This window comes from Eucalyptus grandis, chromosome 5 (genome assembly GCF_016545825.1).
Source record: "Eucalyptus grandis isolate ANBG69807.140 chromosome 5, ASM1654582v1, whole genome shotgun sequence".
Taxonomy (NCBI): Eukaryota; Viridiplantae; Streptophyta; class Magnoliopsida; order Myrtales; family Myrtaceae; genus Eucalyptus; species Eucalyptus grandis.
Window position 1 is genome coordinate 18,869,893 of NC_052616.1, and position 21,628 is coordinate 18,891,520.

At 38.5% G+C, this 21,628-nt stretch overlaps 2 protein-coding genes across 2 annotated transcripts; one reads left to right on the plus strand and one right to left on the minus strand.

The window, feature by feature from the left end:
• Positions 1 to 2,873: 2,873 nt before the first annotated feature.
• LOC120293694 lies at positions 2,874 to 12,877 on the minus strand. The gene is made up of 4 exons (XM_039313405.1): positions 12,862 to 12,877; positions 12,346 to 12,586; positions 5,431 to 5,771; positions 2,874 to 3,370 (listed from the first exon to the last, which is right to left on the minus strand). Exons 1-4 carry the CDS (start codon positions 12,875 to 12,877, stop codon positions 2,919 to 2,921), a joined length of 1,050 nt encoding a protein of 349 aa, XP_039169339.1. The 3' UTR covers positions 2,874 to 2,918.
• A 436-nt stretch (positions 12,878 to 13,313) lies between these two features.
• LOC104444458 (defensin-like protein 242) lies at positions 13,314 to 13,913 on the plus strand. The gene is made up of 2 exons (XM_010058133.3): positions 13,314 to 13,470; positions 13,653 to 13,913. The coding sequence occupies exons 1-2, from the start codon at positions 13,365 to 13,367 to the stop codon at positions 13,856 to 13,858; spliced, it is 312 nt and encodes a 103-aa protein (XP_010056435.1). The 5' UTR covers positions 13,314 to 13,364; the 3' UTR covers positions 13,859 to 13,913.
• Positions 13,914 to 21,628: the final 7,715 nt, after the last annotated feature.

Consider the following 21,628-nt stretch of genomic DNA (forward strand, 5'->3'; position numbering starts at 1 on the left):
ACCCCAAATCTCAGCCTCGATGTCACGCCCCGATCCTCGGGCACGCACACATCCTTCTCACTTGGTCGATTTTATAATGTGATATCCCAGAACTATGTATCGCCGACCCTTTCGTTTATTAAGCACATGCAGAAACAGTAAAATCCCCAGACAATAAAACGATGAGATAGAAAAACAGGGTCATATTTTTCATATTGAAATTTATAACTAAACTTTTATACAAAACACAAACCAGAGCACTTCACAACTTTTTACTCTATCTCTATTCACATCAAAATTGAGATCTCAAAAGAAGATAAAATCTCAGTCCATCTGGGCCGTACTCAAGGCCCCTCTCGGGATTATCTTCTTCCAAAAATCCTTCTCAGACTCCTCCTCCTCAGCTCCTCAACGGGGCCTTGAAATGATTTCCCCAAATCGGGATGAGACTACGTCTTAGCGAGTTCTACCCCACTAAAGCCCGATTAGTAAACCATTATACTATAGGCTGCCTAAACACACACAGGGCAGAGAACTTACATTGGCCTCAGATCCCACCTGCAAGTCAGTACAATTCACAATAGGCACCCATTTACTTCAACAAATCGAACCAGTCGATTACATGTCACACAAATCAATCTCCACGGAGGAGTATCTAAAAGCTAGGCCACGTGCATTCTCTAGGACGACATTCCAAGTCTCCAAGCCACGTGCCTCGAACCTTGGGCCCACATGCATTCTCTAAGGCGACCTCTTCACCAAGGTGGTACATCAAGTCACTGAGCCACGTGCCCTTTTAAATGCTATTTCCGATTATTGGACCCACGTGCATTCTCTAAGGCACTCATTTGCCAAGGTGACGCATCAAATCACCGAGCCAAGTGTCCTTTTTACGATGCCCGTGCCCACGTGCCTTCCCTTAGGTGCTATCTCACCAAAGTGATGCATCAATTCACCGAGCCACATGCCCTTTTAGATGCCAAACTCTATTACCGAGCCACGTGCATTCTCCAGGAGGACATACCAAGTCTCTGAGCCACGTGCATTCTCTTAGGCGACCTCTTCGCCAAGATGACATACTCAACCACTGAACTCACGTGCATTCTCCAGGTGATATTCCAATTCACCAAGCCCACGTGTTTTCTTTCAAGTGATTACCAATCTACTTTCAATACCAACAACCAATGCCCAACGATTTCTCAATCAAATAATTAAATCAACTCAACAAAGCATTATAAATGCTGAATAACATACTTGGCCATTTACCAATCAACAATTCAATCTCAATCAATTCCAATCAATTTAGGGTAATTCCTAAAATATCACAATTTATTTAAGTCATGCAACGTGGAGTCAAATAAATAAACGGACTACGCCACGACGATCAGCACAAGATTTCGGTCGTCGGCCATCAAAATCTTAATTTTCGAAAATTAATTAATAAATATTAAAAATTCAATTTAGCGCAAAATAAAGCCCAATTAAATAAATGGACTTCACCACGGTCACCAGCATAAAATTCCGGTTCCGGGCCATCCCAATTGAATTTCCGAAAAAAGAAATAATTATTTAATTTAATTCCGAAAATTAATATTTAAATACTAAAAATTCCACTTAAGCCCGAAAAGCCTAATTGAAGCCCACTAAGGGTCGGGAAAAATCCCGAGACACTTCCAATAAATAGTAGATCACATCTACTTGCTAATTACACATTCAATTTGTCTAATTCGCATCACAATTGGCTAATAAACACTAATACATATTAATCTAACCACCTAAACCTAATTAATTAAAACTAAACCACCATTAAGCATAATTAGCCAACTAATCCAGGATTAGTGAGATTACTCACCAGAATCACGCGCAAAACGTATCAATCCGACGAGGAAGACACGAGGAACGATTCTTCCCAAAGCACGGCTCGGGTTCGGGGCCCGGAAACGGCCCAAAAGCGGGCCCGAAGTCGCTGGAGACCCACTCCGCAACTTGCTGGGTTGCTACAAAACAGAGGGGAAAAAGAGATGGTTGGGGGTAACAAGGGATCAGGAAGGTAGGTGGCGGCTTGGCGAGGCCGAGCGGTGGCCAGAGGTGGCTAGATGGGGCGGAACAAGGGCTGAGCAGAGGCTAAACGGCGCACGGCGAGGACAGCATGCATGAAGGGGTGGTGGCGGAGCACGCGGCGTGCACGGGTGGTGGTCCGGCTCCGGTGCAACGGCGACGAGCTTCGGCGAGCTGCTTTTCTTCTTCTTCCGCTTGTATAGTCTTAATTTTATTTTCTTTTCTTTTCTCTTTCCCTTTCTATTTTCTTTTGGTCTTGATTTTTCTTCCAATAATTTCTTTTCTCAAAATTTCGGACTCGTCAATAATTTGACGAGCAATGAGACAATGTCCTAAAAAAAAAAAAAAAAAAGAATTATGGCACGCTTAAAATTCGATTTCGAAATCAAGTTCAATTTCGTGGTTAAAAATCGATCAGACGTGATTTTAGCTCAATTCAACTAAGGGTGCATTTGGGAACTGCTTTTGGGAAAGGCCTTTAAGGAAATGCAAAAGCCTTTAGTCTAAAAGCCTTTGGTAAAATGCAAAAATTCTTTGGTAAACTATAATTGAAAAGTGCCTTGAGAAGCAACTTTGGGAAAATGCTGTTTGGTAAACACATATTTGTTGAAAGTCCTTTAGCGCGATTAATTTAAGCTTTTATTTTTATTTTTTTAAATTGAAAACAAAAATAATGATATTTTTTTATATTTTTGCATTGAGATGTATATATAAAAGAGATATATTAACAAATTCAATGACTTTTTTTTTATTTTGCACTGAGATGTATATATAAAAGAGATATATTAACAAAAAGAAATAGTAATTTCATTATAATAAACATGATTACATATGCATCAAAGAAAGAAATAGGTTTTCATTGAAAATTACAAACATCCCCCTCAAGTATTTACTAAACTCATTGCTATTTGATCACGTAAACGTGCCATGTCAGAAAATAAATTATCATTTGAAGTAACGGCCCCCTCATTTGTATTATAAAGGTCAACTGAATATCCATAATTGGGATCCAAATCTGCTCTTGCAAAATGTCTATCATTGGCGGCGTTTCGTCGTATGTAATTATGCAAAGTCATTGCTACTATAACAATTTTTACTTGCTTTTCAAATGGAAAATTTGGCATATACTTTAGGATCTTCCACTTCTTCTTCAACACACCAAAAGCTCGCTCAATTTCTAATCGCAGCGAGGAATGAGCACGATTGAATACCTCTTGATAGCCTGTAGGGATGGGACTTTGTTGAAATTCTGGCAAATGATATCTAACTTCTTTGTATGGTCCCAAATAACCCGTCGAATTTGGATATCCAGCATCTACTAAATAATATTTACCTGCATAATTATAATAAAAATTTGATCAACATATACCATATTTATACATATTAGTGTACAAAAACCATTAATTAACAAACCTGGAGGAGGATGAGGAAATTGCATATCATGTCTCCCTAAAGCTTCATAGAAAAATTAATACAAACATATTTAAAAAAAAAAAGGCATAAACACACTCAACTAGCAATCAGTCTAGAAAAATGCCAATTCGCCAAGCGCCAAGTGCCAAATAAAAAAAGAAGCCAACATGATGCATATGCTTTAAGATTCAATAAAATGAGAATTCTACTTCACTAAGCTATTCTGGGGGAGGACTACAAGCTACTCGAAATCTGCGTCTATGCACTAAGCAAGTCAGGAAGGAGGAAATGCTCTCGAGGTGCTGCGAGGTCTCAGATATTGGTGTGAGAGACTGAGTTCATCACCAGACACGGGGCTTGCTTGATCTCCACATAATTCTGAATTACAGATTCTTGTCTAACAAGGCTACATTCTTTTGAAGGTGGAACTATGCCTCACGTATTTGTACAATTTTCTGAGTTTGGGATAGACTAGTAGAGCTTGGAGCATCAAATTCTTGCTTGACAGCGAGAGCATACAGGTTACAGGTCATTTGTACATAGATATGTTAACTTGTTAGCCAATCAATTACTACATTGATTGGAATAAATTGTGTCCAAGTGAAATGTGGTGATAGAGACAGGAAATTAGCAAAGAATGTGATTCTTTATAGGTAACTTATAAACACCACAGAGAGTGTTTCGGCATTTTAGTACTAGTTATCTGAGATATTGTCATTTGTGACCTACTAAAGAGAAGTCCAGAATTTCTCCAAACTTGATACACAGTACACACATTAACATCAATAATCCACACGAGACGAATGTTCATTATGACGATATTACCTACAAAAAATTTCCCCTAATTTTATCAAACGCAAAAGCCCAAATGACAGAAAGTGTAGCTAATTTCAACAAACTTAGCAAAAAGATCAAAATGCAGGACTGCATTTCAAGTAAATGCAACTGAAATATGGGTTTCATCTCACATATATCTCAACATAAGCCAAATAGTGAGTGCTAGTGACAAAATCATAGCAATAGCATCAAGTTTCACGGCTCAATTGATACGAATAGCTGGTGCCGAGCTTCCTATTTTGACAATATACTCAAGAACAAATGTACGGCATGGACTAGTCAGATAGCCAAAAGGATCTTGCAACATCATATCAAGACTCACTGCAATTACAGGTAGCAATAACTGGTTCACATAAGGTAGATTCTACTCATTATGCTATCCTCATGAAATTTGTGTAAAATTGAGAAGGCTATAGAAAATAAACTAAGACTCTCAAGAAATTAGAAAAAGATCAGCAATTACCCTCACATTTTGACTATTAATGATAATTTAGCATCTGGATCACCTAAACAAATTATAAAGTCTCAAAGCCTTGCAGAGAGACTCTACAATTCCCATCAGAGCTTAGCTCTACTAAATATGTTTCTCAATCTTACAGTCTGTTCTAACTTTCCTGAGAATGCAGTTAGACGCTCTCAAACGCTCCCAATATCAACAACTTAGTCGGAGGATTAACCACAACACCCCGCAACCTCACATCGATTCACAGTTCCGAAGCCCAGTAACATTCGCGAAACATTACGATCATCCGCAACGCACAGCACTCTCAAATCCACATCGCGAACCACCGAACACGGTAGAAAGACGGGCAGCCAAGAAAACACTTGGCAAAACACACGGACCATCGACCCCCAAAATCTCATTTTTCCTTCTACCCACCACTTCGAATCCGCAAAGGGGGAGAACCCACAAGGCAATTGCAAGGGAAAAAAGAGAAACGCATCCCACCAAAAACAGCTCGTTCGCACATCAAATCGCACACAGAATCACGAGCACCGAACACGCACACAACACTTCGAAGAAAGAAGAAAGAAAATGGGTAATCCTTCAATTGCGACTAACGACTAATAAGCAGAGAACACGCCAGAAACCAGAAACTGGAATTCAACTAGGCACGAAAGAAAATGGAATCGAGAACTCACCGAAGCAAAAAGAGAGTCCGGCGTTGGGTGGCTGGCGACAGTGGTGGCCGAGGCTCCGACGGCGACGATGGTGGCTGGGCTTCGACGGAGACGGTGGTGACTGGTTCCGATGGCAATGATCAAGGTTGGCGGTCGTGGAGTTGAAAAGGAGTGGTGGAGAAGATCGGGGAGAGAGAAGGCCTTTGGACGAGAGAACATCACCATGGTGGCTGGGCTTCGATGGAGACGGTGGTGGCTGGTTCCAACGGCGACGGTCGGGGTTGGGCGGTCGTGGAGTTGAAAAGGAGCGGTGGAGAAGATCGGGGAGAGAGAGAAGGCCTTCGGACGAGAGAAGCGAGACCCTATAGAGGCGAGCGGTGACGAAAATTAGGTTTTCAAAAGGGTCAAAGTTGGAATTTAATAAATTTGTGAGGGCAACAAAGGCAAAACAAAACTTTCCTTTAATGAAGCTCCAGTATGCCAAAAATGCTTAAAAGCCCAAGGCAACCCCCAATCCCTGCTTTGGCTGCCATTTTTAAAAATGCTAAAATCTTGGCGTTTAAGTCCCTTCCAAAGTTTTTTCCAAAACACCATTTTTTTTTTTTGCCCAAAGGGCTTTGGACTTCCAAGGGCTTTGGGAAGTGGTTCCCAAACGCACCCTAATTATGTAGCTTTTAGGGATTTTTACCGCAAATACATCCCTTAACGGCTTCACCCAATAGGTTAGTTAACTCGTGAGTGATCGTTCAGAGAAAAGGGCCATAGCACGTCAACGAAATGCCCATTTCACTTTATCGAAATGGGGTTGAATTTCAGGATGTCACACTCGAAGTCATCCACTATTTCAATATCAACTATATTTGTCATTCCCTTTTATACGACGCTTCATCTCTTTGTATGCAAGAGACTAAAGTCAAAAGACTTCTACATTTCCCTGCAAATATAAGGTTACTTGCTTTAACAGTATATCATGTTCTAAAGAAATATGAACTTGACATGTTAGTTTTTCTACGCGAACATGCTGAAGACCAAACACAACAGCATTGTCAAAGGCAAACAACTCTTCGATTTACCACAAGCTCTTCAACTCTTTTTTTATTTTACCATTTTTCTCATCAACTTTATTAGACAAACGAGGTATGAAAAAAACCACAAGCACTCCAAAAGCTATGATTACTCAAATTCATAGAATTACCGAGCTAAAATCAAGGTTCTTCGAGCAAGTCCCAAATCGAGCGAGTCTCGTATGGAGCAATGAGTCGACCAATGAACGAAGCTTCAAAGAGATGGAGAGGGAACATCAACCACCAGAGAATGTGGAGAAACGAATCGAGAGAGAAAATGAAATTTTCCAGAGAGAGATAGCATGAATAAACCTTAGAATTTAGGGCACACGTGCTCTTCAATTCAACGAGAGAGGAAGAGAGGGGGGGACAGTGGAGCAATTGAAGTTTCAAGCATAGCATGTGAGAGAGATACAGAGCACAAGTAAAGGGCTCATTCATGGAGATGTAAGAGAGTCGAGCTTCAAAGAACTCTTGAACATGGAGGATGGAGTTTTGAATGAAAAGCTTTTGAGAGAAAGAGGGGCACACGATGGCATTTTTATTTCTTTAGCCACATCAGATGTAAAACGACGCCGTTTTATTTCTTAAACGGGTGTCACGTGAGTACCGTTTGCATTCTGTCATCCACATCAACGACCATGTAGAATTTTTAACTATGTTTTTTCACGGAACCCTAACAGAGGGTAGATGTGTCACGCAAGCTAAAGTTTGGGGTTTTTAGTGTCACAAAAAAAAAGTTTGGGGTAAATGTGTCACAGTTGGCAAAATTTAGGGTTTTTTGTGGTTTTTTCCCAATTTTAAAAAGGATCTAATTCCCCAATGGTTCATTTTGGAAGGCAAAAAAAGGATCCCAACCCTCTTAGAGTTGCCAAAGTATCTTGATGGACAGAGAAGCGATTTCATCATCAGTTATGTGGTTAGTAGGTAATGGGGAGAATATTAACATACGAGAAGATAGATGGCTAAAAAGAGATATTATTGGTGGACTAGCAAACTACAGCGAACCCACTCGAGTTGCTAAATTAATTCTAAAAGCGGAAGATAAATGGGATGAACGAACTCTTTGTAGAATTTTTTATGAGCAAATTATTAGTGATATACTAACTATCCCTCTAAAAACTCGACATGCACGAGACAAGTTGGTGTGGACATATTGAATCAGGTGATTTCACAGTATTGCCTATAATAAAGACCAAAAAGCTGTTTCACAGAACACAGGAGAGCAAATATCAACATCATTCTAGCCACCCCAGGAGTCATGGTACAAAATTTGGCATATAGAAATCCTCCCCCACCCCCTCAAAAGTCAGAATCTTTATTTGGAGTTTATGTCAAAACGCAATTCCAACCAAGGCTAATTTATGCAGGAGAAACATAATACCTAATGCTTTGTGCTCATTTTGCAACTTAGAACCAGAACCAATAGAGCACTGATTCTTGCTCTATCCTTGGACCTCACTAATCTGGGCAAACCCTACATTGCAAATTCAGATCTCACAAGTGGGACTGTTGAGGATTGAAGAATGGCTGTTGAAATTCAAGGAGAAAGCAATAAACAGACCTTCTTTTGAGATGGTCGCAAGTGTTTTGTGGTTTGTATTGAGAGCAAGAATCGACTTTATCATTCAAAATAGATGCCCAAATCCAGATTTTCTTGTTGAATCAACACACGGCATGCTCAAAAACTAGAGGAAGTGGAAACTTAGAGAAAAGGAAGCCATATCAAAAGAGGAAACCCTACCTCAAAGATGGAAACCTCTGAAGGACCAACTTTAAAAGCCAATTTTGATGGCTCCTTCATTAAAGGATCAAATTCTAGATATTTCGACTGCGTTGTTCTGATGTGTCAAGAGCTTTGGTCGACGGAGTGGCAAAATTAGCACCGGTATCTTCTGCGATCCAAACTGAAACTTTAGGCTTGGTTGTGGCACTCTCTCCTCGAAGCAAAGAAGATGGAAGTAATTGTACCCAAGTTTGACTAATTGACATTGGTGAACATAGTTAACAATTCAGATCAGTCTTTGTGGGAAGTGAACGCCCTTATCATAGAAGCTCGCAATGTTATGGGACGGTTCGAGCCTACTAATTTAGTATACTACTCAAGAAAATCGAATAGAGTAGCAAATTGGATCAATGAGGCCCATAGATTGAAAACTTTACCTTCTAACTAGGTAGCTTATCTCATTCAAATCCTTTGGGATCTACTTGTTTATGATGCCTTGGACATAGGCTTTGATTTTTGAGGGGAGAAGTACAGCACTAGTGCCAAAGCTTGGCACGGAGGGACACTTAAATGCCAAAAGTTAAAAAAGTGATACTTAAGTGTCAAAATCATAGCAAAATGGATCACTTAAGTGCCATTCTGGCGAAAATCCGGCCAAAATGCGATGTGGCGATTTTCCGGCGAAGTAAGTACAAAACGGATTTTGGCCGGAATGGCACTCATTCTCGATTCTACGAGAATTTTTATGAAAGCCTTCATTTGCTTCTCTTCGATGGAAAAGTGATCTATTTTGCTCTGATTTTGGCACTTAAGTGTCACTTTCCTAACTTTTGGCACTTAAGTGTCTCTCCGTGCCAAGTTTTGGCACTCCATGTGTCTGGCACTCGATGTTTGAATACTTTCAAATTCAATAAAATTTCCTTTGACCAAAAATAAAAATAAAAAGCTAGCATTGAGGCAATTTTGGCTCACAAACAGGGAAATGGAATAGTGAAAACTCTTGCAAAATCATACTAGATGCCTAAAGGTCAAATAAACAATTGATAACACCTAATCAAGCCATTACTCAATTCTTTAAGTTTATTTAGTAGTCAATGGGCTCAAGTTATGAGCCCCGCCATAGATCTCCCCATTATGAAGGTATTGCACTTTTGTGGTGCTACAACCTAGTAGCAGGATTAAAGCCCATAGTTGATTGGTGAATCCCATACTCAACACTGAATTTTATGCATCTATAGTGTTGCCAAGCACAGTTTGCCATCATGGTTTGGTCCAAGAGGGGACCATTTGTCAAAGGCTTGTTCTTACCTATTGGTGATGATTAGAGATTTGAGTTGAGATTTGTTGGTGGAAAATAAAATCAAACTTGGATTGTTGTGGAGTTGACCCAATGTGATAGAATCATATGTGTGGGAGTGAATGTCCAGTGCACATATGAGTGGTGCAAAGAAAGAAGTCTAGTATCAGATGTTTTTAGCTTAAAGAGATAATTGATAATTCTCAATTGGCCCATAATTCAATAACTTAAACTTTTGAGTGAATATGAGTCATAATAAAATGCCAATGGACTCGAGTTATGGGCTTTTTTGGATCAAGGTATTGGATTTTTGCGTGCTTCCCCTAACATGTTCACTTCACAAAGCATATTGAAGAATCATAAATTAAATAGTGTACTTGCGCATGCTTTGCATTGATTTTATATTTTAAAAAGCCATTAAAAACTCATCTTCTACTTTTTCACACTCAACTTATTTGAAAATATAATATATATTTTTTGGAGTTATAACAACGACAATGGCCATAAAATTTAAATATTTAGAGAAAATACCACACAAAAACTATACTGATTGTTTATTAGATTATATGCCTTAATATGTCTTGTTTTACTATAATTGAGTTTATCATGGACTGATTTTGTTTTTGATTTGACACTATTACTCGAAATTTTATAAGCAATCATCAATTTTGATTAAGTAAAATTAACCGTAATATTTTATTCCACTAAATTTATTTTGGATTAGTTCAAAATAATTTTTAACGTTATATGTTTAATTATCATTGATTCATGATAATAATTACCTATAATTTGTGTATACATAATACATTGTGTACAGTATATCAACTATATTGTTATAGATTGGTCTAATTCCTTATATTGTGTTTCACATAGCGTTAGTCTATTTTGCTACAAGTTTTATTGCGTGCAACAAATCAATTTTTCTCATCTGTTATTGTATAGATGTTTTTGTCCATATTTTCATTCTACAACATGACATGTCCTCCCTACTAGAATCAAAAATTTACTTGAATTTGTAAATATAAATATAATTTCATTCTCATGGAGTTAATTTTATTTCTCATCACTTTCAATATAATTAGATATATACTATACTTATGATATTCTTCTCTTGAAAAAAAAATTGTAAAAGAAAACAATCATCTTCATCACATAGTTGGTGCACATATCTATTCCCCTCATACAAAATATCATAATATAATAAACTCTTTGTAATTAGACTGAAACTTTTGTCACAATATAATCAAATATTCGTAATAAGACTGAAGCTTTCAAGAGATTTTCCGGTAAATTTTACTTTTCTTGGGAAGAATGTTAAAAAAAAAATTAAAAGGAATCCTTTCCTTAAATTGAATGCATTTAATGTTCAAGAGGCAGTTTTGGTGTAAGATAATAGATTCTAATGCACTTAAAATACTTTAAATTGCGAATTTTGGGAATTTTGGAGAAAAATACCAAAGGATTTATGCATGTCGAAGCGGCAGTCCATGAACTAATAAGGGTCCGTTAAAGTCGAGAAATACAAACGCTTTTGCGAAGAATCGGTCTAGAAGAAATAAAAGGGGGAGGAAATGCGTGCGTTGAAGACATGAGTCCGTCACGAGGAAGGATATATTAATGAGACCTTCGATAAGCATCTTTACATTATTCTTGTTATTTAAAAAAAAAAAAAAGATAGAAAAAGAGAAGTTAGAGACAGATATTTTCAACGCAATGGTCCTTTTTTTCAGCCATGAAAGCCGGATCAACTTATCGGACTCAAGAGTTTTCGAGTTGAGTTGGATTGAGTCGGCCCAACTGGACAATTTTTATTTTATTTTTTTAATATTAAATGGATAGTCCGTAATTTTCCATCTTTATTAGTCAAGATGTTTGTGAATCACATTATTCTATGCACCGTTCGATTAATGGGCAAAGCCTAATTCTCAAATAAAATAGTCACGATATGTAGTTTCAAAAGAGATCCTACATAATCAAAGCATGATATTAGCGATTTCAACCTGAAATTCCCTAAATATCATGACAACAAATATTTTTCTCTAACTTGTATATATAAGTAAGTTTATCAAGAAAAGAATTTTGAGAATAACAAAGTTACCCAATCGTATATTTATTATTACAGTGAAGTACATCTGTCGTATGAAATATTTATTTCATTCTAAAGGAAATTTTATTTTTAAATAAGGCCTTGAAATTTTAAGAAAATGCAACTAAAATTATTTTCTTAAGCCAAAAGCAGACTAAATTTTTTTCATTTCATTTTTCTTTAATTGACTAATCATATCAAGGAAGCATCTCAACCTTTAAAGGGGCAACTTCGTACACGTGCACGTCACCTAGGACCGTAAACAAGTTGAGTCCCTTAAATTTGGGAGGACAATAACATAGAATTTCTTTTTTTGATATGCCGAAAAATGGGATTGCTTTAGAAGCTGACTCTCTGCCGCAACAATTGATTTAATTGTCACTTATCTTGTGCAACGATTGAAACGTGTGTGGTTTCACCAAAGAGAGGGTCGCTTGCGTATCAATCTCGTCCACAATCAGCGATTCTATAGAAAAAAATTCAAGAAATTTAACACCTTGCATAAGAAAGCAAAGTAACAAAATAAATTTCACCTCTTATAGCCACGTTTGTACTTCCCATTGAGGTCACATAAGCCCTCATATATACCTGTCTTGTTTCGTGAACATTTCAGAATTCTAGGGCAAATTGTCACAATCCACCATGCATACGAAGGAATAATTCTTCAGCACTGCAGAAAGATACTTCACTTCAATGTTTCCCCTCAATAAGACAGCTTCAAGACACAATTCTCAGCAACTCTACCAAGAACCAAATTATCTACCAAATAATCAATTGCCCCAAAACATAAGTGGCTACGGACGCCGTACTGTTAAGACATTCCACATTCAGAACCAAGCAATCGATTGAAGAAGCACCTACTTTGTGCTTTTCAGCTTGTATGAGCTTGTCCGCGACAAACTGAGGACTCCCGAATTCGCCAAGGCTGGCAAGATGAACTGGACTCACCACCACTCCCACATTGTTGCTCCCCTTGGTTGGCTCCTCAAACAGCACAGTCGCCCCTGCTTTATCCACCTTCAATTACTACAAAACACTAAAATGGATGAAACACCAGATAGATGAAGACTAGAAATTGCTGAATCAACTGCTCCTCCAGAATGGCTGGTAATACCACTTAAGGGCGGATAGACCGTCCACCCAGTGCCGGTACCCACTTCTACTAAGGCTGGGCTTAATAGGAGCAAGAGACTTGGTGGCAACAACCAGAATGAAATATTATTTAATCATGGAAATGCCATGTTAGGTGCACCTATCAGAATCAGAACAGACCAATTACCAGATCCACCTATCATCGCCGGCATAACCATAAAAAAAATCATTAAAAAAGCGTGAGCCGTTATTAAAACATTATAAAGTTGATGATTCCCCCCAAGAATTTGATCGCCAGGTCGGAATTCATAGCATATTGTCACGAACAAGAGGTTTTTAAACCCAATCGATCAAAGAGATAACCTAGATGATCTACAAGATTTGAAATATCTTTCGCTCACGGTTTTGATGAGGATTCTACAAATTCTAGTGATAGTTTTGGAGATGTACATTTGCATTCAAGGTATTTCTTGTATATTTAATAGGATTGATGGTGGTGTATAGATATTAGTTGAGGAGAGTGGATCACCGTCGTTTGATCAAGAAATGATCAATGGTAGCAATTGAAATGCCTCATGTATAAATAGGGGTGCTCTCTCCCTATATTCTCACCTAGAACTTCTCTAAGCACTTCTCTCTATGATCCGACTAGACTGGTGAGCAAGTGAGCGATACATTGGCCCTTTAAATATGCTAAAAAGGGAGGCCCCGAGAAAGAGAAACATCATGAGGAAGTCCGTCATCCTTACCGTGTTCGCACTGGTTCTTATCTCCGGTTTGGTCGATCTCTCGAAAGGTACATTCATCGTTTTTTATCTCGAATTTTCAGAGAAAAATGATAAATCTCATTTGCCCATTTTGCGAAGTGAAAGCTCGTTACAGGCACATGGATGAAAAAGGATAATTTTCGCAACCCTTAAGGGACAAAACCTCTACAATTTGACTCCGGTTTTTTCTTATGTTCGTTCGATTATCCAGGAGATCCTTATTTCTGCCGGAAAGAGAAGACGTACGACGGTGCGTGCAGCAAAGACGGGAGCTATCAGTGCGCTCTCAAGTTCCTGAACGATTTAGGGGCCAGAGCGATGCCGCAGAAGTGCATCTGTATACCGAAAGCCAGCCAACAGCTTTGCAATTGCCTTGTGGTTTGCCGGGATAATGTACCTGCCAAACCCAATGCTTAGTTGTCTATTGCCATTTATTTGTAGATGCCAAGTTTGCACCATCCTATTGAGATGGATCAGTGCTTAATAAGAGTTGCATTTAGCGTCGGTAACAAAGTTGGTAAAGTCATTTTATGTAGTAGTTGGTAAATTGAAGATGTCGATAAAAAAGGTAAAAAAAGATCCAAATGAGATGAGAGCTTCTTCTTTTCCCTTTTTCGTAAGATAAGAGAAGTTGGTTAATCAAAGAAAAAAGGTTACTTTCTCAAATAAGAAGTATTAATGCAAGACTAGTTGTTGAAATCGATCGATGCTTAATAAGAGTTGAATTAGCGTGGGGTCCATTCCACATGCTTCTTAATGCGGTAGGGGTCAGTTTACACAAATTAATGATGAGGAGAGCATGTGGCGATTAACGTGAAAATAAGTGTTGGTGAGTACCTACCTTACTAACAATTTCATGAAATCGATCATTTTTTGTAGTCGGTAAGTTTCAATTTTTGTGCCAACTTATCAATTTATACTTGCATAAATTTCAAACATTTCAAAGTATTAGCTCTTATATGAATTTATCAATCTAAATTAGATTAACTGACAAACTTTGGCATTGTCAATTAATAACTAGTTATTGAGCTCCCTAGTCTTATTTGAGTAAATTGCCAACGTTTTTTCTTTACTTTATTGATTTCTTTTATTAAGTTTGATATTGCTAGTATGAGTACCTAGAGGGGGGTGAATAGGTGCCTAAACAATTTATCGATATACGGAAGCGATTCTTAACATATGATAGAAAGTAAATTCTCTCTTAATTAACAAAATGAAATACGATTGAGGTAGAGAGAGTGAGGAAGAGAAAATTGAACACAGGATTTATAGTGGTTCGGCTTATTCCAAGCCTACGTCCACTCTTCCGCACTAACAGCCCACCGACTGGATTTCACTATGATCAAAAGAGGAGTTACAGCACAGCTTTGCCTTGATTCCACAGTGTAGATGTTTTACCACACCTCCTCAAGGTCTCTCACAAATATAGACTCTCTCTTTTGTATACAAGTATCCGCTCAAAAGATTTATCTAAACAAATAGGAGCTTCAGACTTTGGAATTCTTCTATCGCGCACTCCTCGAACAACTAAGAACGTCTTCCTTATATACTCCTTTATGCCATCATACCCGTTGGCACTTACCAAAGGAATTCCTCCAATCTACCCGTTGGACGGAATCAATTAGGAAGATTGTTCGAGCTATTAAAGGAACGTGTTGATAGCCCATCAATCTGTTCGCCCATACAATCGGGATCTCGGTTTCCATAAGTAGAACCTTCCAATAATATTTAGATAATCATCGAATCTTCAGTCATTGAATCAATCTTGATCAATCAAAGGATTCTTATACGTCTTCTCCAACCACGAGATCTTCTCCAGATGATAAGGTTAAATCCTGAACAAAACATCCAGTTCTGGATAACCTTTCTTCAACGGATTAGAGACTGTCAATGAGGATAGACTTTGAGTCTTGAGTCTGGCTGTCCGGAAGTCTTCAGACTTTAACCAATAGAGTCTGCTGACCTTCAGACTAGACTGATGGAAACGTTTTGTCAACTTCAAAACACTTCACGAAGATTTCTCCAACAATCTCCCCATTTTTTATGGTGACAAAACCTTCCTGCAGATTTGGATAACTTTGACCTGCAAAACATTTCTCAAACACATATGCATATCTTATAGAGATGAATGGCTAAAAGATTAACACTAGAATCTGCAACCACAGAAAATAGGTTAGTCTAGTATATAATAAAACCATCCATAAGATATCAATACTTGTTAATAGAAGCAGTCAAATCCAAGTCTAGTTCAGATCTCATCCAGACACAAAACAAAGTCAAAGTAAAACAGTTAAACAACAACACAATCCAACAAACAGTTAAAAATGATTGAAAGTTTTTTTTTGATCAAATCATGCATCTCTCCCCATTTTTGTCATCATTAAAAAGGATGAGATGAAGTCTTGGGAATGCGGACAAGCTGGAAATCTTCCATAGACTGAACGATGCCTTCCGGCCTTTTAAAGTCTTCCTTCAGCTGTACAACCTCCTCACTCTTGGCATTGGCCTGATTCTCGAATAGAGAGGGCTTGCATCTTATCATTCAATGAACAGGAAGAAGCTTGACTTTCATTCTTCAAACTTTGAACTTCGCTTCCCAAGGCATAAATCTGACCTTTCATCTCCAAGAGAATATCCATGATTCTGCGAAAATCTGCTCCATTATCAGTCTGAATACTTGCTTTAGCTCGATCTGCAGAAGATGGTAGATCAGCATAATCTTGCAGATTTGGCGATGACACTTCATGACCTTCTTCTGGAAACTGAGATGCATAAACATCTTCTGGGTCTGTAGGCGAGCGACTGACTCCTTCACTTGCATCGGGATATGAAGACGTCATTCCTTTCTCCCGATCTCCCCCGTTTCCATGCCTACGGGTGGAGAAGAGATTTCCTCGGGTTGTCCTTCTTCTCTTCTTTCTTCTTGAGTCTTTCTTCCTCTCGCTTCTTGCTCGCTTCTCTTTCTTCTTCTTCCTTCTCCTCTGCTTCTTTCGTCTTTTGTTCCGATTCTTTCTGTGGAACAGGACGACCTAAATTCTTCAAAGCCATTGCAGAGATGGTGATGTCTTCGTCATCATCTTCATCCTCAACGAGGAGAGCTCTTCTTCTCTTTGATGAAGCAGCCATGGGCTCCTTCCCTTTTCTCTTAGCAGCAGAAGAGAGTTGATGAGATTTGGCAGGAGTCTTCTCCTTGAATTTCTCCAATTCCTTGCTCAGTTCCTTCAGACGTATTTTGGTCACCATTTTCAATCTTACCATCATATGATCGCATGATCGAACACAAAAGATTTGCGGAGGCTGAATATTCAGATGTCTCGAATAACTTTGTAACAAGGCTTGGGTAAGGAGTTGACCTCTGTCCTTCATCACTGCTCTATACATGTGAAACATAATGTAATTATGAGGGAGAGAAAACTTACCACGAGAGGATGGCATACATCAACTTTGCCTCGAGCTTGAAACATCGTTTTGGAAGTTGATTTCGGCCGAAGGCAATTGATCACAATCTTGTGAAGCAAGATGTTGAATGCATTCATCCGTGAGTAGGTGATCTTCTCATCTATTCTCCCGTCCTTCACCGGTTCAAGTGTGGCCCAAAGCAATGGAAACTTTGATTGGTTGATATCTCGCCTCTTTCAACTTCTAACACATCTCCGCCAAAGATATCCATATCCACAACATAGTCTTGTTCTTTAACATGAAGGAGAATCTATTCGCATCCAAAAGCTAAGATTTGAATAGAAATATGCAGTCAATTCAGCATAAGCCTCGGTTGAGTCGAGCAAAACTTTTCAAGTTGAAGATAACGAACTTTTCCCTCAAGTTTACTTTCACAAAGATCCAGAAAATCAAAGTCCACACTCCTAGGGTTTATTACCCCACGCTTCAGCAATTTCGAGTACATGAGATCCTTTTGTTCCTTTGATCTGAACAAATCTCCCATTTTTCCTTGAATTTCAGCCGCAATACCCATTTTCGGTTGAAATAGACTGAACAGATTGTCATCGTCATTCCCATCTACAGGATTCGGTCCCCAGTCACGAGGATCACTTGGGATATTCGCAAGGGTTTCCTCAGCCACCCCTCTACGAGCGATTCCCAAACTTTCCATTTTTCGCAGAAAGATATATTCGTTCCTATATCCTTTGTCTCTAAGAAACTCATCAACATAGTTCAAAGGAGTACGAATTCCTTTTAAGGCACGATATAGCTTGTAAATAAAAGCGGGCTTTTGAACTCTTACTGGTCCGCATCCTCGATGATTTCTTCTTGATGCCAGATGAACACCGCCTTGAGGACTAGATGGAGAAGACCGACGCCGCCGAGAATGTTGTGGGCTCGGTTGCTGATCCGGGAGTAACTTCATCTTCGTAAGATCGAAGTGCGTAGGCCCCTCACTCATTCTCTCGTGGTCCCCCGCTTGCGATTCTTGAGGACTTTCGTGAAGATGACATCTTTCTCGGTGTTTGGAAGATTCCTTGTTTGACTTTCCTTAAAAGATGACAACTTTTTGAAGATTGAGCGAAGAAGACAAACGGGAATTGAGGATCGATGCTTTCTAGGGTTTTTGAGAGAAAAGTGAATAGAAAAGTGAAGAGAAATCGACAAAGTGCACAATCGGTTAAAACGAAGAGTAAACGAATCTGTCACAAAGGAAATAAAAATATGCATTTTCAAAATAATCTGTCTTTATCCGCAAAAATAGTTATTTCAAAATAACTTCCTTTTGAAAATGAATCGTTGCAATATTTACGTTAATTAAATATAGCAACAATTTAAACACAACGATGATCATACCTTTTCAAGATAAGATTGGAGAGAGAAAGACTTACGGTCGGCCCGGTCGAGCCAAGACAAGTAGATAAAGTCTTGTAAGCCCGAGTCGAAAGTCTTTAGACTTTGATATCCTCATACCTCAAAATGTTGAGTCTGGATCGTATAAACTCAAATTGATTTTTCTCCAAAGGCTTTGTGAATATATCCGCCTGGATTGATTCTTTGAGTCAACAAATTGAATTGAAACATCTCCATTTTGAACATGGTCTCTAATAAAGTGATGTCGAATCTCTATATGCTTTGCTCTTGAGTGGAGAATTGGATTTTGGTGAGGTTGATAGCGCTGGTGTTGTCGCAATTAATCTCCGTGCATGAGTCTTCAATTTCAAAGTCTCTTAGCTGTTGTTTTCTCCATAGAATTTGCGAACAGCAGCTTCCAAGAGCTATATACTCTGCTTCTGTTGTTGAAAGAGACACAGTGCTTTGTTTCCTTGAAAACCAAGACACTGTCCTACTTCCAAGCAACTGGCAAGTTCCTGAAGTGCTCTTTCTATCAACTCTGCAACCGGCCAGATCTGCGTCTGAATATCCCAGAAGATTAAAGTCTCCCTTCTTAGGATACCAAAGACCGATGCTTGATGATGAAGCGACGTATTTAAAGATGCGTTTCGCAGCACCGAGATGAGATTCTCTAGGATCCGATTGAAACCTAGCACAGATGCAAACACTCAACAAAATATCAGGTCTAGAGGCGTAAGATAAAGAAGTGATCCAATAATGCTCTGTATGCCTTTTGATCAACTTTCTTCCCTTCTTCATCTTTGTCTATCTTTAAAGAACTTGACATTGGAATGTCGACCTTTTGCATTTTTCCAGTCCAAACCTTTGACAAGATCATTAGCATATTTTTCTTGATAAATAAAAGTTCCTTCCTCCAATTGTTTTACTTGAAGACCAAGGAAGAATGTTAATTCTCCCATCATACTCATTTCAAATTCATCTTGCATAGACTTAGAAAATTTCTTGCACAGATTCTCATTAGAGGATCCGAAAATAATGTCATCCACATATATTTGAACAAGTAAGAAACTTTTGTTTTCCTTCTTAATAAATAAAGTCGTATCTACTTTACCTTTGACAAAACCATTTTGTATTAAAAACTTACTCAATCTGTCGTACCAAGCTCGGGGTGCTTGCTTTAACCCATACAAAGCCTTTTTCAATCAAGACGAGTCCGGCTTCTTTGGGTCTTCAAACCCCGGTGGTTGTTCCACATAAACTTCCTCATGGATAAATCCATTTAGGAAGGCGCTTTTGACGTCCATTTGGAATAACCTGAAATTCTTATAACAAGCAAACGCAAGTAATAGTCGAATAGCTTCTAACCTTGCCACCGGAGCGTAAGTCTCATCATAGTCTATTCCTTCTTCTTGCGTATATCCCTTGGCCACGAGTCTTGCTTTATTTCGTACGACTTTTCCTTTCTCGTTCATCTTGTTTCGAAAACCCATTTAGCTCCAATAACAGTTTTACCTTTTGGTTTGGATGTCAATTCCAGACATCATTTATGCTGAATTGTCTCGAGCTCTTCTTGCATAGCTTCAATCCAGCTTTCATCGATAAAGCTTCTTCTATGCTCTTTGGTTCAATTTCGAAACGAGTACCACAAAGACTAGACTCTTCTCGCCTTTTGGATCTGGTGCGAATTCCTTCATTAATTTCGCCAATTATAAGATCTTTGGGATGACTGGACTTATGCTTCCAGTTACTCTTTGATTTGTCTCGGTTGATGATCTCTTTCTTTGTTTGGATCTTCACGAACATCTTGAAGCTGGTTTTCAGTCCGAGATGCTTCTTGAGTTGTAGACTTTGGAGGGTTCGGGACCAGTTCGAGACTCTTCTTGATGAGTCTCGACTTGATTCATCCTTTGTTGAGTCTTGAAATTTGACATTCATTGACTCCTCCACACCGGCTCTTCTTGTTATAGACTCTGTAGGCTTTGCTTGAAGTAGAATATCCAAGGAAGATACCTTCATCTGATCTTTCTTCAAACTTACCAACTCAATCTTTTGCATTTTTCAATATAAAACATTTGCAACCGAATACATGAAAGTATGAAACAATAGGCTTCTTTTCTTTGAATAACTCATAAGGGGTTTTCAAGAATAGATCTTAAGAAGACTCTATTGATGATATAGCATGCTGTTGAAACAGCTTCAACCCAAAATCGAGAAGAAATTTTACTTTCAATTAAAAGAGTTCTAGCCATTTCTTGAAGAGATCTGTTTCTTTCTTTCCACAACTCCATTTTTTGAGGAGTATATGGAGAGGAAAACACATGCTTACAATTGATTCATCACGAATTTTGTAAAATCTTGATTTTCAAATTCACCTCCATGATCTATTCTTATACTAGATATAACACATCCTTTTTCATTTTGAACCATTTTAGCAAATTTTTCAAAATACGAAAAGGTTTCAGACTTACTTACAAGGAAATATACCCAAGTGAAACGGGAGTAATCATCAACAATTACTAGGCAATACTTCTTACCCCCAATACTTTGAGTTCGGTTGGTCCGAAGAAATCCATATGCAGCAACCGTAATACATGATTAGTAGAGACATAATTAATTGGCTTAAAAGAATTTCTTACCTGCTTTCCCGAATACATGGAGTGCATGAATCAGTCTTTTGGTATGGCAATTTGGGTAGTCCTCGAACTAGCTGTTTTGAAGAAATTTTGGCTAATTGCTTCATGTTGACATGACCAAGCTTCTTGTGCCATAAGCTTGCTTCGTCTTGAATTGAGATAAGGCATTGCGATTCATTTGGTTTCACATCCAGAAGATAGATATTTCCATGTCTTCGACCCATGAAAGAATGAGTAGAGTCTTTACCGATTCGTAACATGTTCCTTCTTGAAAGAAGATCTTGAAACCAAAAGTATCACACAATTGACTAATCTTTGAGAAGATTGTAATTGAGTCATTCCACTAAGGAAACATTACTTATTGTGAGAGTTCCAATTTTCACGGTTCCAAATCCCACAATACTTCCTTTGCTGTTTCCTCCAAATGAAACTTTTCCACCATTTACTTGAACAAGCTTTATGAAGCCTGTCATGTGTCTTGAGCATCCACTATCAAGATACCACTTTACCTTTTCTTTGACGGACACCTGCAATTGAAAGATAGTCTCAAGCTTTCTTTGGTACCCAAATTTTCTTGGGTCCTTTGGTGTTAGTAAGATAAACAAGATTAGCCCATACTTTCTTAACAGGTTTCCATACCATAGGACACTCTTTTTCAAAGTGATCCGGACTGTTGCACTTAGAACATCCGAGAGCATTTCTACCTACGGGTTTTACAAAAACTTTCTTGAAGTGATTTTTGTAAACCTCACTCGAG

What these genes read in the sequence shown, in the direction of transcription:
- LOC104444458 (XM_010058133.3), top strand. Translation starts at nt 13,365, where the DNA reads ATGCTAAAAAGGGAGGCCCCGAGAAAGAGAAACATCATGAGGAAGTCC. An exon ending in TTTGGTCGATCTCTCGAAAG is followed by an intron (nt 13,471 to 13,652) that starts GTACATTCATCG and finishes TCGATTATCCAG; the next exon opens with GAGATCCTTATTTCTGCCGG.
- LOC120293694 (XM_039313405.1), bottom strand. An exon ending in TTGGGGCAATTGATTATTTG is followed by an intron (nt 5,772 to 12,345) that starts GTAGATAATTTG and finishes TCGCCTCTATAG; the next exon opens with GGTCTCGCTTCTCTCGTCCG. An exon ending in CGGACTCTCTTTTTGCTTCG is followed by an intron (nt 3,371 to 5,430) that starts GTGAGTTCTCGA and finishes ATAATTATGCAG; the next exon opens with GTAAATATTATTTAGTAGAT.